This window comes from Rhamphochromis sp. 'chilingali' (assembly GCF_963969265.1).
Source record: "Rhamphochromis sp. 'chilingali' genome assembly, chromosome: 2".
Classification (NCBI taxonomy): domain Eukaryota; kingdom Metazoa; phylum Chordata; class Actinopteri; order Cichliformes; family Cichlidae; genus Rhamphochromis; species Rhamphochromis sp. 'chilingali'.
Genome location: NC_137930.1, coordinates 4,204,605 through 4,219,615, shown reverse-complemented (window position 1 = coordinate 4,219,615; position 15,011 = coordinate 4,204,605). Strand labels below are relative to the sequence as shown.

General features: G+C 41.5%; 1 protein-coding gene across 3 annotated transcripts in view; it reads left to right on the top strand.

Moving 5' to 3' along the window:
* Positions 1–15,011, top strand: part of LOC308391641 (RNA-binding Raly-like protein) — a 75,481-nt gene that overhangs the window by 32,396 nt on the left and 28,074 nt on the right. For all 3 annotated transcript variants that reach the window (XM_080874299.1, XM_080874298.1, XM_080874297.1), the window contains one exon: positions 2,507–2,557. In XM_080874299.1, coding sequence (XP_080730425.1) covers positions 2,507–2,557 — 51 coding nt within the window. The remainder of the gene's footprint in view (positions 1–2,506; positions 2,558–15,011) is intronic.

Here is a 15,011-nt window from a genome sequence, read left to right as displayed (position 1 = left end):
AATAATTCATAATGACATTTTAACAATTATTTAAATTTTAATATTTTTATGACAGAGACATTCATGGTGAAAAGTAAAGAAAAAAACAGACGGTGTCACGTCAAAACCACCAGAAGTTTTTGTTTTTCTGCATTTAAAACAGAGCCTCTAAAACATTGCAGTCAGTGCATTTAAAGAGGTGAAATAAAAGCTAAATGGACTTAAATCGGTGTTTGAGCATAATCAGATGCATCAAGGGAGGTTGATGCAGAGTTGATATATTTTTCTGTTTTATGCATTTCTGCGGGTAGATAAATTTTCCTGTTTATTTTATTCTGATGGCTCACCCCTCTTTGCCGCAGTGTGTGCTGAAGTTACCGGTGTCATTTCAGACTGTGATCAAAAGTCTCCCAATAAGGAGCTTGCTAAACCAGGAAGCATCTCACTTCACTGACAGATAATCCGGTAGTGTGCGCTGCTTCTGCACCCAGGAGCACCTACGCCTCTGTCCCTGTAGTGATCGCAGAAGATCCAAGATTGTGATGGAGGATTCAGCAGTGTAGGGTTAATGTTATGAAAGCAGTGGCGTGCAGTGACTTTTACAGAAGTGTAACGTGCCATTTTGTGCCGCCTGTCTTTTATTCTTTTAAATATGCTGACAGCCTCCTGCAGTTTGCTTCACTCTGTGTGGATTTCTTCATCTTTCTGCACTCATTCCTGGCTGAATAATTGTAAAATATTATTAACTGTATAATTAAATAAATAGCTACTATGTTACCAAAAAATGCTGTTAAATTTTTTTTTATTCCTTTAGCGAAGGAAGCAATAAAACACTATTAAAACACCTCACTATACATAAAACTGTATTATTCACAAACTGTAGGTAAAGTATAAAAACTAAAAATAATCTTTGTGCAGCAATTTGTTGCCAATCAGGGTTTTACTGATAAATATTACTGCTGCAAAATAACAGCTGAATCCAAAGGCTCAAGCACTCTGTGACATGGTTAACTAGTTTTCATTAATAACCTTTTTTCTGATGAAAACAACAAAGTGATTAAATAAAAATAAATGCACAAAGGCAAAACTATGATAAAATCGCTACTTTCATCAACGAATAAAAACTATAAAATATTCAGATCCGACTTTAGAAGTGATCCAATCAGAAGTGATTTCCTTGTACAGCTGATCACATTTGAAACATCCATCCATTCTCTTCCACTATCCCAGCTGTCTTAGGGTGAGAGGCAGGGTACACCCTGGATGCTCGCCACTCTCTCGCCCTTCAGTTTTTTTTTTTCAATCCTTGGGAGGAAGAGAACAGTAGACACATGGATACATATACAGATGCTGTTTAAACTCTGTGAGCCCCTCCAGGGAACACACTAAATTCTTTACACTTTTTGGTCAACCGTATCATTCATCTACTATAATCTTATGATATTCAGTCAACTAAAACAATACCCACATTCTAACTAAAGCTAAATCAAAATTTGCTCTTAAAATTAACCCTGCAAACCATCAACACTGACAGCACTGTTCTTCATAGTGCTGCATTTAAGAGCCACAATCAGTTCAGCGTTGAGGTTTTTCTGTTGAAAAGACTCCATCGGTGCTGGAAAATAGTCAGTTAATGTAACTCTGATGTGGTCAGGATGAGGCAGGGGTGACCAAACATTTGCCCTTTGTTTGCAAAAATGTTCTGCCCAAATCTGAGCTGCTTCATGTCACATGCCACTGCTTCATTTGGACTATTTTAGGGGATTTGGGCCAGCACAGCCTAGAAGTATGAAAATGAGAACATGTACAAGCAGCCTGTGGCTTTGTTGATGTAATGAACCTAGTGCAGCCCTGCCCAGAGGCTCTTTGGGATAAGTAGGTCTGGATGCCATCTGGTCTGCTCAGCCTGTTGAGCAGCTTCATGAAGCTCAGACTGAAGAAGGACTGTGTGTCAGATCTGAACATAAAAATACCTTAAACCGTGTGTACATTTGAACAGAATCAGTGGTTACCTCGAACTAGTGAGCTTTACTGTGTGTGCATCTCAAAAGTAGTGTAGTTGTTTTCCACTACATCTAGAACATCCCAATGAGCAGGACTGATTCGTTTGTCTCTCACAATTCAAAAATACACCCCTCTTATTTGGTGACAATGCTGACAAAGCCTGGCACAAAATCACAGTATGTTTAGTGCAACTGTATCATTTTGTTGATAGAAGTCAGTGATGATGTGATTTTTGGTTACGGTTAAAGGAAAACCTTTAGTGACTGGAAACAGGAAACAAACACTCTTCTGTTTCAAAGTCTGCTGAGCCATCCATCCACCTTCCAACATTAACCTGACATTCTCTGTTATTTGATTCAGAATAATTAAAACATGAACAAATGACCCAGTTTGTCCCAAGAAGACTGCACGTGTCCAATCTTTAACATTTTATGTAATGAATACAAATAGTTTTCCAACATCAGGTTGGAAGAATATCCTCCTCCAATCATTTCTAAGCTCTTTATTCTTGCTCTCTCCTCAGATCTGATTATGACATGGAGTATGACAAATACCCGGATGACTGCTATAACCGGTAAGTCCATGAATGGTTCATAGAACTGCTTTTTAAATGGGGGAGACCCCAAGAAGGATCAATGATCAGTGATCTATACAAAGTTAAATGTGTGTTGTTCAGTTGCACTGGCACTTTGGTAAAGTTCAGTTTGGTTTGTTGCCACTCAAACAAAAAACACTGCATTTTCAAATTTTAACTCAAAACTGAACCTTTTTCTAAACCTGTCCAAGTAGTTTTGGTGCCCCAAACTCAGCCCACACAGTCGCAATCAACTATGGAAAACAGCGGCTGGAGCTTGTGACATGACCAAAAATGATTACCATATGCAATGAACTTGTGACCTTGTTGCTTTTGAAATGTTTGCATCAAAGAAACAATTTGTCTGCATTTATAAATAAGACGGCAGTTATCTGCAGACCCTCGCCAATCTTTCTGTGTGTGTGCAGTCAGACTGGGAGGGACTGCAACTGTTTGGAGACAGGTTGCTTCTTGGCAGGTAATCCGTGCAGTCACATGGTGGTTGACACTGATTGCCCTTCAGAGGTGAAGGTTGTTGCATTTCCAACTTCTGGATGACCAGAAGCGGCTCTTTCGGCTCGGCTCACTAAAAACAGACGGCTCTTTCGTTTATATATAAATATATACGGGGGCCTCTAGAGACAAAGCATGTACAAACTCCAAAACACAACGGGTGTGTGTGTGTGTGTATCTATATATATATATATATATATATATATATATATATATATATATATATATATATATATATATATATCTATCTATCTATCTATCTATCTATCTATCTATCTATCTATCTATCTATCTATCTATCTATCTATCTATCTATCTATATATATATATATATATATATATATATATATATATATATATATATATATATATTAGGGGTGCAACGATACATAAAATTCACGGTTCGGTTCGATACTTTGGTGTCACGGTTCGATATTTTTTCGATACAAAAAAATGTTCATGCCTTTTTTAATTTGTAATTTATTAAGATCATAAATATTTCTTTTAACTCAAAAATACAGTTTTTAAATTAAATGTTGCTGAAGCAACAAAATAATTTAAAAAAAATAAAAGAGTTTGGAAACGAGTTTATTACAGAGAAATGTCCTTTTTCAAAATAAAAGCTATGCTATACCCTTCTTCTGGGGTATATTCTAGGGAGCATATTGAACATATCAGGTCTCCATAAAATGAACCACTCTTTAATGGACCTCCCCTTACACTCATCTTCTGGAGTGCTAGCACTTAGCTGCATATACAACAAAAACAACTTAAATAAAAGATCCACTTAAATACAAACTAAAACATAGTTTACACAATTTCCATGTTCTTCTTCAGAAAAATTAGGATGTCCACATGTTCTGCTGACAGTACAGATCTGCTTGCTGTGACAATGTCACCTGCTGTGGAAAACACCCTCTCATTTGGGACAGAGGTTCCAGGTGCAACCAAGTAACACTGTGCCAACTTGGAAAGATGAGGGTAGAAGCTGTGATGTTCCTGCCACCATCTCAGTGGGTTATCATCTGTGGGAATGCAGTCTGCTAAACTGTACAAGTTAATTTCCTCCTCTGCCACTTCGGCTGCAGACCTGGTCCTTGGCTCCTGTGCCATGAACAGTTCTCCAAACAACTCCTTCATGGCCGACTTTTTCTCTGGTGGAGATGCTGTTGGGGAATCTGAAGAGTTTGCTGCTTGAGTCTCTGCGGAGCTCGCAGTTTCTGTTGTGCCTGCAGCTTGGTCCTGAGGAAATATAAACAACCAAACTGTTGTATTTGTTTAAATAATATTATAAATTTTTATATTTATAAATCAAGCAGTAGCAAAATAAAATTTCAAAAATGAAAAAAAAAAAAAAGTACTTGTTCAATGCTCAGGACAAGCTCTGTGGTGCGTGCTCCATAGACTCTTAGCTGAGTGACATCATCCAAGTGTCACAGGGACTTGAATCGTGGATCTAAAGCTGTGCACTTGTGTAGGTAATTCTGAAGGACACGATCAGCGTATCTCTGCTCCAGGTTCTCCCTGATGTTGTTGTTTTTTTTACATTTCTCACTGCTGGGCTGTCATCACCAGACTGCGCCATAGAGTTCAGGATGTTCATTTTAAGTGGCAGGATCATGGAAGCTGTTGGAGATGACGCTTCACACATCATGACTGCCACAGTTTTTAGGGTTTTCATGACTGTAACAGGATTTTCAGACAGTGCATGTTCTTCCTGAGTTAGATTCTGAATGTACTTCATACTCTTCTTCACAGTGTTGTCGGCCATAGCAGCATACACTGCTTGCTGTTCAAGGTATCTTTCCATCATATCATGAGAAGAGTTCCACCTAGTTGGAACATCTTGAATCATTTTTTTTTCACCAAGCTGTAGCAGTTGCTGTTTTTTCTTAAACACATTGCATCCTGTTGTGCTTCTGTGAAAGGAGACAATTCTTCTTATCTTTGCCAGGAGATGGGAAACCTTCTGCACTGCCATTCCTTTCTGAGCAGCTATATTAATAGTATGCGCAAAACATCCGATTTGTGGCCCCAGTCCAGCAGCTGTGACGGCATTAACTATGTTCTTAGCATTGTCAGTAGTTACAGGTATTATCACATATGGTTGCACTAACTTCCAATCTTCCCCAGCTTCAGACAGACCTTTGGCTAAGTCGTTAGTGGTGTGACTTTTGACCAGGTGTGTCTGCAAAACACAGTTTTTCATCTGCCATTCCGGACAGTCAGGTAGCTCTGTGTAGCTCTTGACGTCCAGCCGTCTGTGTTTAGAGCAACAGCGGGTGCTGCTGACACTGCCATCTCTAATTTGGCTTTTGTCTCCTTGTACATAGCAGGAACTGCGGTATCAGTGAAATAGGTTTGTGAAGGAATACTGTAACGGGGCTCAAGTACTCTCAGCATTTCCTGAAACCCGGTGTTTTCTACAACAGAAAAGGGTCACATGTCGACAGCAATAAAAGTAGCAATTGCCCTGTCGATCTTTTTTGCCCTCTTAGAATCATGTGCTAACAGCTGTCTAAATGACTCGGGTAAAGTTTGTAGCATGCGTGCTTGCTGTTGTTTTTGTCTGCTTCTGCACTAGGGTGATGTCGGCTTAAATGTGCATTCATATTTGTTGTGTTCCCACCGATGTAATTAACCATGGAGTGGCACATCCGACATAACTTCACATGAAAGCCAAAATAGTTCCAAAAGCCAGATTTCAATGACGGTGGAGGAGGTTCAACTTCGGGTGGCATTGAGGCAGTTGCCATGTTGCAACGAGCTTAACTTCTGTCTTGCTAGCTTGAGTGCATGCATGTGGGCAGCGCTCAGTGGATCTGTGCTCGACAATGCAGCCTAGGCGGAGTAGTCGAACGCAGATCCACTGAGCGCTCAACACAGACAGCATCGTCAGAAGAAAAGTTGATAAAATAAATATAAAATTTTGTATCATTCAATACATATGCGTACCGAACCGAAAGTACTGTACCGAATGGTTCAATATCGATACATTTATCGTTGCACCCCTAAAATATATACACACACATAACATATGTGTGTATATATACTAGAGATGGCACGATACCACTTTTTTATGTCCGATACCGATACCGATATCATAAATTTGGATATCTGCCGATACCGATATGAATCCGATATAGTGTTTTTTAATCAACAAAACTGTTTTTTAAAATATCTTGCTGCATTTTGTATAAGTTCATACTCAAGTTTAAAACAACAACTACACTAAAGCTATTCTGTTATACCTGTATGCAAAAAAAAAAAGTTTCATAGTTCAGCAATACTGATCAATCTAATAAACTTAAACCTACACCATCCTCCCTATTCTGGTATTTTAAAGAGTACTTAGCGTAAATATTAAGCAACCTAACTAATAGGGTTCCAACTCCCAGCAACAACAAAAATAAATAAATAAAAAATAGGGAACCACCCCTCACGCTCCACCTCATGATGCTTAATCGACGTAATCAACCTTAATTTGATGCAGTGTGAAAAAAAATGCACAGAAATCAATTATTTTTCAAGAAATATTAAATAGATTCAACATCTTTCTTCAACAAAATTGCAGACTGCACAGATGGTACCTTCCCAAAGGAAAAAGTACTATAGCTTACTAGGGTGTATATATATATATATATATATATATATATATATATATATATATATATATATATATATATATATACAGTAATTGACTTCTATTCATTTTACATCAAATTAAAACTTTGGGTGTAAGATTCAGATAATTATTTATTAAAAGCTCGACATTTTAAATGAGAATAAGAAAGAAAAGTATGTCTTTGTGCCCCCTTTTCCCTGTTAATGCCCTATCGGCCCCCCTGGCTAAACTTTGCTAGCTCCGCCCCTGCACAGTTACCAGCCGTCATGCTATCCAGACCACCGACAGGTCCCGCATGCCACAGCCGCTCTATCACGTGATGCATACTGCTCCGACGTGCTAACGTTCTGAGGCGAGTTACGGCGTGTTGCAAGTTTTGTGAGGTGCTTTCGTGATATTTAATGGATCGGATTACATTTTTTATTTTTCTCCGATATCCGATCCAGTAATTTAGGTCAGTATCGGACAGATACCGATACGTAATATCGGATCGGTCCATCTCTAATATATACATACATATATATACACATACATATATATACACATACATACATATATATACATACATATATATGTATATGCAGGGCTCTAGACTAACTTTTTGACATGGGCGCACCGGTACGCCTAACTTTAAAAATTTAGGCGTACCGGCACAAAAGTTAGGTGCACTCCAATTTTTCAACCGCATCGCTTAACACCTGAGTTTTACATGTGCACTTTCTTTGGGGGGGAAGTCCATACAGACAATATTCATTTCTAAATTATTAACTAACAAACTTGTGCTTAAAGTGCTCAATATTGTAGAAAATGTTAAACGTAATCATCATCTTGGCCTCCTCTGACGACCTGTTTGCTGCTGTCTGTTGCTGAAAGGCAGTGGGGAGAGGGGACACTCGGGCAGTGCATTTATTGCAGCATATTGTTAGGATGCCTGGGTCGTTGACCCAGGGTTTTTGAGTTTATTATATTATTTATAATTTCTAGTCTTTGGTTTCTTTGAGTTCTGTCTTATGGTTTATGTCTCTGTCTTCTCTAGTTGCTCTGTCTCCCCTGTCAGCTGTATCCCCTTGTCTAGTTCGCGTCTCTGTGTATCCTTAGTTGCTATATCCCCGTGTCCAGTCAGTGTCTGTGTCTGCCCTGGTCCCACATCTCTGTTCCCTCTGTTGCAGTGCATGCGAGTCTGTGTCTTTAGTTCAGTCTGTGTTGTGTTTCCTGTTTTACTTTGAAGGTCTCTGTCTTATCTCAGTGTGTTCAGGTTACGCTTCCTTGTCTCGTCAGTTCTGATTTGCCCCAGCTGTGTTTCCCCTCCTGTTGTCCATTCCCTGATTGCTCCCTCTATGTATTTAAGCCCTGTGTTTCAGTTTGTCATTGTTGCGATCTACTCTTATCTACCCTCACTTATGCTGTGTGTTTTGGTTTTTCCCTGCCTGCGTTAATGTTTGTACTTTGGAGGTTTGTTACTTTGAGTTCAGCATTAAAGCTGTTTTTTTGAGTTCACGTCTGTCTCCGGAGTCTGCACTTTGGGTCCTTCTCCTGCCTGCACACAGCCGTCACATAACACATATAATGTGTTTCCTGGATACACTGTGCTTTTTCAGCATTCAAAGATTGATGGCACCGTGTCAGAGCACTGGCTATGAATCTCAGACAGATCAGGCTCACTAGGGCTGGGTATCATCACTGATTTCTATAATCCATTCGATTCCGGTTCTCAAAGTCCTGATTTGATTCAATTTAGCCTCAGACAGTCAGAAATATTATAATTCTGATCATTTATCAGTATTGATACATGAGACTTCATCAGAATTGTGAACATCACAGCAGATACCTTTGTGTGAAAGTAACTGAGAATAAAACACAGAAAAACATGAAGGAGATTTTCCTGGTCTGGCTTTTTATAGCAGATAACCTTAAAAATATTCTGCAATATTCTGCAATTTTGCACAATTTTAATAAGTTTAAATTTCTTCAGTATTGAACAGCAGAAATTAGGCTTTCTTGTCCGAGGACATTTAAGTGAAAAAAGAAAAAGACAGCGCTGTAAACAACGGTAGACTGGTGGGTAATAAGCGAATGAATAATGCAGAAAACAGAGATTTGAGACGGGAAACTGTTCCTGAAGTACACACAGAGAGAGAGAGCTGTGCAGGAAGTGTGATTTTTATCGTGGTGGAAGCAAAACAGCAAAAGTCAGAGGGAATTCATGACGACATTTATCAAATGTGAAGCACAGTTTGCTGCTTCTTTTGCTGCTGGCTCGGCGAATTTTGGTTGGAGAGACAAAACCTGCAGCTCAGAATCAGCACAAAAAAGACGTAAACACAGAGCGGACCCGACGCATCAGAATCGCTAAGCTCCGACAGCGTGTCCGTGTACGGGCCGTCGGGTGAGAAAGCAGTTTAATCTGCACTGGTCACTCCACTTTATTGTCATTGATATTTATATTTAAAAGTGCAATACTGTAATTTTCTGCTGCTCATTCCTGTGCAATATCCCATCTGCCCTCCCGTCATATTTCTTTTCAAGATTTTCTTATTTAATCACTAGTGTACATATATTTATATTTATAGATACATATATATTTAGTAATCTTTTCTCTTTTACCATGTCTCTCTAATATTTTGCTCCTTACTATTTTTCTATTTTCTTTATTATTTTATTTTATTTTATTATATTTTCTCCTACTGTACCATGCTGCTGAGTGACTGCTGCTCGTCAAACACATTTCATTGCAATGTTGACCCTGTGCTAACTTGCATATGACAAATAAAACTGAAAACTGAAACTGAGAGACAAAGCTGATTCTGATGCGTCGGGTCCACTCTGTGTTTACGTCTTTGTGTGGATTCGTTAATGAATTGATATCGCTTTATTCAAGCTACTCACCTCTCTCTTCCACCTGCACTTTCAACTGGACCACGGCCAATCAGAGGTCCCGCCCCTGACTATCTCTGATTGGTTTAGTCCATGATAGGGGCATAATGTGTGTCTGTTGTTGACCACACGGAGAGTTGCAGAGATATTTAAGTTGGTCGCACAGGTGCGACCAAATATTTATTTTTAGTCGCACCACTGAAAAATTTGGTCGCATATGTGACCAAATTGTTCGCACTCTAGAGCCCTGATATATATATATATATATATATATAAACACCCAGCACGCCCCTGCGGGCGGTTTATCCTTCAAGCTCGGGTCCTCTACCAGAGGCCTGGGAGCTTGAGGGTCCTGCGCAGTATCTTAGCTGTTCCCAGGACTGCGCTCTTCTGGACAGAGATCTCCGATGTTATTCCCGGGATCTGCTGGAGCCACTCGCCTAGCTTGGGAGTCACCGCACCTAGTGCTCCGATTACCACGGGGACCACCGTTACCTTCACCCTCCACATCCTCTCGAGCTCTTCTCTGAGCCCTTGGTATTTCTCCAGCTTCTCGTGTTCCTTCTTCCTGATATTGCTGTCATTCGGAACCGCTACATCGATCACTACAGCCGTCTTCTTCTGTTTGTCTACCACCACTATGTCCGGTTGGTTAGCCACCACCATTTTGTCCGTCTGTATCTGGAAGTCCCACAGGATCTTAGCTCGGTCATTCTCCACCACCCTTGGGGGCATCTCCCATTTTGACCTCGGGACTTCCAGGTTATACTCGGCACAGATGTTCCTGTACACTATGCCGGCCACTTGGTTATGGCGTTCCATGTATGCCTTGCCTGCTAGCATCTTGCACCCTGCTGTTATGTGCTGGATTGTCTCTGGGGCATCTTTACACAGCCTGCACCTGGGGTCTTGCCTGGTGTGATAGACCCCAGCCTCTACGGATCTTGTACTCAGAGCTTGTTCCTGTGCTGCCATGATTAGTGCTTCCCTGCTGTCTTTCAGTCCAGCTTTGTCCAGCCACTGGTAGGATTTCTGGATATCAGCCACCTTCTCTATCTATCTATACATACCGTGCAGGGGCCTGTCCTTCCATGATGGTTCCTCGTCTCCCTCCTCTTTCTTGGGTTTCTTCTGCCTGAGGTGTTCACTGAGCACGCTGTCAGTTGGGGCCATCTTCGTGATGTATTCGTGGATGTTTTTTGTCTCATCCTGGGCTGTGGTGCTGACACTCACCAGTCCCCGGCCTCCTTCCTTCCGCTTAGCGTACAGCCTCAGGGTGCTGGACTTGGGGTGAAACCCTCCATGCATGGTAAGGAGCTTTCTTGTCTTTATGTCAGTGGTTTCTATCTCCTCCTTTGGCCAGCCTATTACCCCAGCAGGGTACCTGATCACAGGCAGGGCGTACGTGTTGATGGCCTGGATCTTGTTCTTACCATTCAGCTGACTCCTCAGGACTTGCCTGACCCTCTGCAGGTACTTGGTGGTTGCAGCTTTCCTAGCGGCCTCTTCATGGTTCCCATTTGCCTGCGGGATCCCCAGGTACTTGTAACTGTCCTCTATGTCTGCAATGTTGCCTTCTGGTAGTTCAATCCCCTCAGTTCTGACTACCTTCCCTCTCTTTGTTACCATCCGACTACACTTCTCCAGTCCGAACAACATTCCAATGTCATTGCTGTATATCCTAGTGGTGTGGATCAGTGAATCGATGTCTCGTTCACTCTTGGCATACAGCTTGATGTCATCCATGTACAGGAGGTGGCTGACAACTGCTCCGTTCCATAGTCGGTATCCGTAGCCATTCTTGTTAATGATCTCACTGAGGGGGTTAAGGCCAATGCAGAACAGCAGTGGGGACAGAGCATCTCCTTGGTAGATCCCGCACTTGATGGTGACTTGTGCTATGGGCTTGAGGTTGGCCTCCAGTGTTGTCCGCCACATCCCCATTGAGTTCCTGATGAAGGCTCTCAGGGTCCTGTTGATCTTATATAGTTCTAGGCATTCCAGGATCCAGGTGTGGGGCATTGAGTCATAGGCCTTCTTGTAATCAATCCAGGCATTGCACAGGTTGGTCAGTCTGGTCCTGCAGTCTCGGCTGACTGCTTGGTCTGCCAGTAGCTGGTGTTTTGCGCCTCTGGTATTCTTGCCCATACCTTTCTGTGCCCCGCTCATGTATTGACCCATGTGCCTGTTCATCTTAGCCGCTATGATGCCTGACAGGAGTTTCCATGTGGTGCTGAGGCAGGTTATTGGTCGGTAGTTGGAGGGGACCGGTCCCTTCTGGGGGTCCTTGAGGATCAGGACTGTCCGGCCTTCGGTTAGCCATTCCGGGTGTCTCTCGTCAACTAGCAGCTGGTTCATTTGTGCTGCCAGGCGCTCATGGAGTGCAGTCAGCTTCTTCAGCCAGTAGGCGTGAACCATGTCAGGGCCTGGTGCTGTCCAACTCTTCATACTGGAGACCCTTTCTTGGATATCTGCCACTGTGATGGTTACTGGACCCTGTTCGGGGAGGTCGCTGTGGTCTGCCCTCAGATCCACTAGCCACTGAGCATTGCCGTTATGGGTTGCGTCCTTCTCCCATATGCTCTTCCAGTATTGCTCCATCTCCAGCCTTGGTGGTGCTGTTCTCTTATTGTTCCCTTGCCACTGAGAGTACACCTTTGCTGGTTCATTTACCTGTTACTACCACACACCAAGTCCGGTCATTGGTACTTCCTGGCTTGTGTAGCCACTAGGTGAGAAAAGTTAAACACTGCCCCTAGCATCCTGGAGCACTTCCGTTGCGGTTTGGAGTTTGTAAGAGCTTCGGAGTTTGTACGCACTTCATCTGTAGGGGCCACCGTAAATATACTTTTATTTATGCACTCCACATGAAATGTAATAAATAAACTATAAAATACAAAAACCAACTATTTACATTTCAACTTCTAACTATTTAAATTTTCAGCTTTCTCCTTTTAAAGAAATGTAAAGTGAAACAACACAAAACACTGCAAATCACAACACAATTAAATATAAATTAAAATATGAAAACAAAAAGAGGATGCACATTCTGTCATATGGGCCTGGGATGATTTTTTGGGAGAGTGTTTTTCTGTTTGGAATTGCATACATAGGATTCACTGCATGAATAAACTTTCTGAATCCTTTATCACCCGCAACTGAAAATAATTGTGGATGATTACTATACCTTTCTAATGTGACGATGTTGTCTCTTGTTGTTGTCCCTGGCTCTCTTTCGCTCTCTTTTCCCCCTGCTCTGTTTCTGTGCTACTGCGAGTGTAACTACCACCACTGCACCAATGCTAATGTAGTGTAACAGGTTTTCTCTGACAGCCCGGCAGATTCTGACCTAATGGCAGCATTTGACACCCTGAGAATGAAAATGACGCTCCACACAACAATTGAGCTGATATTTTTGTTTTGATGTTCCCCAAACAATTTGCTCATCAGGTCTGAACCACCTCCAATCTCACGTTTGCAGCTTTTCAGCATCTTCTAAAAGTTATTTTCAGAGTGACTCAGACTGCACTTTTACAGCTGAGAGGTGAAAATTGGTCACCCTCTGAGAACATGAATTGTCTCGACTCTTGCAAAGTGGCAAAGTGATTTCCTGTTGGTTGGCAGCCAACACAAGACTGTGGTTAGGAGAGGATCTGCTTGTCTCAGAAAGCTGTTTCATGGCTCTGGGAAAAGATAAAAATCTCAGTTTGACCTTGTTGTGCTCAAACTTAAGCCAGTTTGAAGAGGCATTTTGTGAAGAAGAGTGCAGCTGTTGGCCTCTCATCCACCAAACCACCAAACCAGCTCAGAATATTTTGCTCTATGATAAAAACAGAAATGGGCACACATTCAGCAACACAATACAGTCATAAAGAACCAAATATCAGGCACCAAACAGACAGAGAGGAGGAAATGACAGAGCTAAGCTGGGAAGATTAAAATCAAGCAGGATTATTGAAAGAGAAAAGCAAGAATGAGATAGAGATGGAAAAGAAACAGAAAGCTCAGACAGATGCATGTCAAGAGTCAAGAAAATGAAGAGAATGAAAAGAAATATAAAAAACAGAAATATGAGTAAATTACTCATAAAAAGAGACAATCAAAAACAAGATAAATGGCTGCCTCTCTCTACAACATGACAGATTGCACTATTGAGCTGAAAAACAGACCACAGTTAAAAATTTAACTGTCTTAAAACTTCAAAAAGAAATGTGTTTTTGTTCACTTGTCTCAAATGTAAGTGAGCATTATGTTATGATCTGACATGCAAGTTATAGATAATGTCAGGAAAACTGTTCATCAGGAAACTGTTATAGTACTAAGTGCTAACATCTGCAGTTCACAGATGTTAGCACTTAAAAACAGGATACTATAATCATAAATATACATAGATACTGTGTAATAATGCCATCTAACAGATTGATGCACTCACTTATAATTAATGTATTAAAAGATACATAGGAGCAGGTTTGTGGAAACCATCTGTATTCTGAAGTAATCGTGTTTTACGTATGCAGTAGGTCAAAGGAGGATAAGAGGAGTTGTAGACGTTCACGTGTCATTTCAATTTGAATCAAAAGGCATTGTGTGCACTTTCATTCTCCAGATATGAAGGATCAAAGCTTTGTTTTATCGTCTGAGAGGGTATCTTAACCAAAGAAACAAGAATGCGAAGGAAAGAGACAGCACCACCGGTATCTTAATGTGACCAAGTGGTCGGAGGGGTTATATAAAAACTAATAAAAACAACAACGCCACCTAGGGGAATTTCACCCCCAGGAAATATATATTTAAGAAAAATAGATAAAAACGAAAGAGACCCACAGATTCAAGGATGCACACCGAGGCAGGTTGGCTCCGATATTAATACAGTTTTATTTATGCTGACAAAAATAAAATGAAACATTAAGAAAATACTGAATATAGCGTCATAGTTGACAGTGTCCTAAAAGTACCATAAAACAACCATGGAACCGTGACTTACCAGTAGCTGTGGACCCAAAAGAAAACCACACGAAAAGAAAATCATGACAGCCGGCACCCAGTGCTGTACAAAGGAAAGTGTGAAAACGACCCACCACCTAAGGTACCAGGACCACTGGACCATGATCCTGATGTAGCTGCCTCAAGGTCTCAGGCTTCAGAGCCTCCGGAAGAACAAGTTGGAGGGCTTCCTCACCTCCACCCGGACGCAAAATCCAGCGATAGAGGATGCCATCCTTCTCCACCAGATGATCCCACTGATGCAGCAGAACCATGACTGGTTTAGGGACCTGACTCCTTTCCCCCCGAGAGGGCAGGGACTGCCTCCTCCAGTATACCAAGAAACCCTTCAGGAGGGGGTCAGCCTCCTGCAAAGCACGAATATCCCATGGAGAATGAGAAGGAAAGGCCCCAATCTCCGACTGAGTAATGGAGGGCAACACTGCTGGACACGGAGCC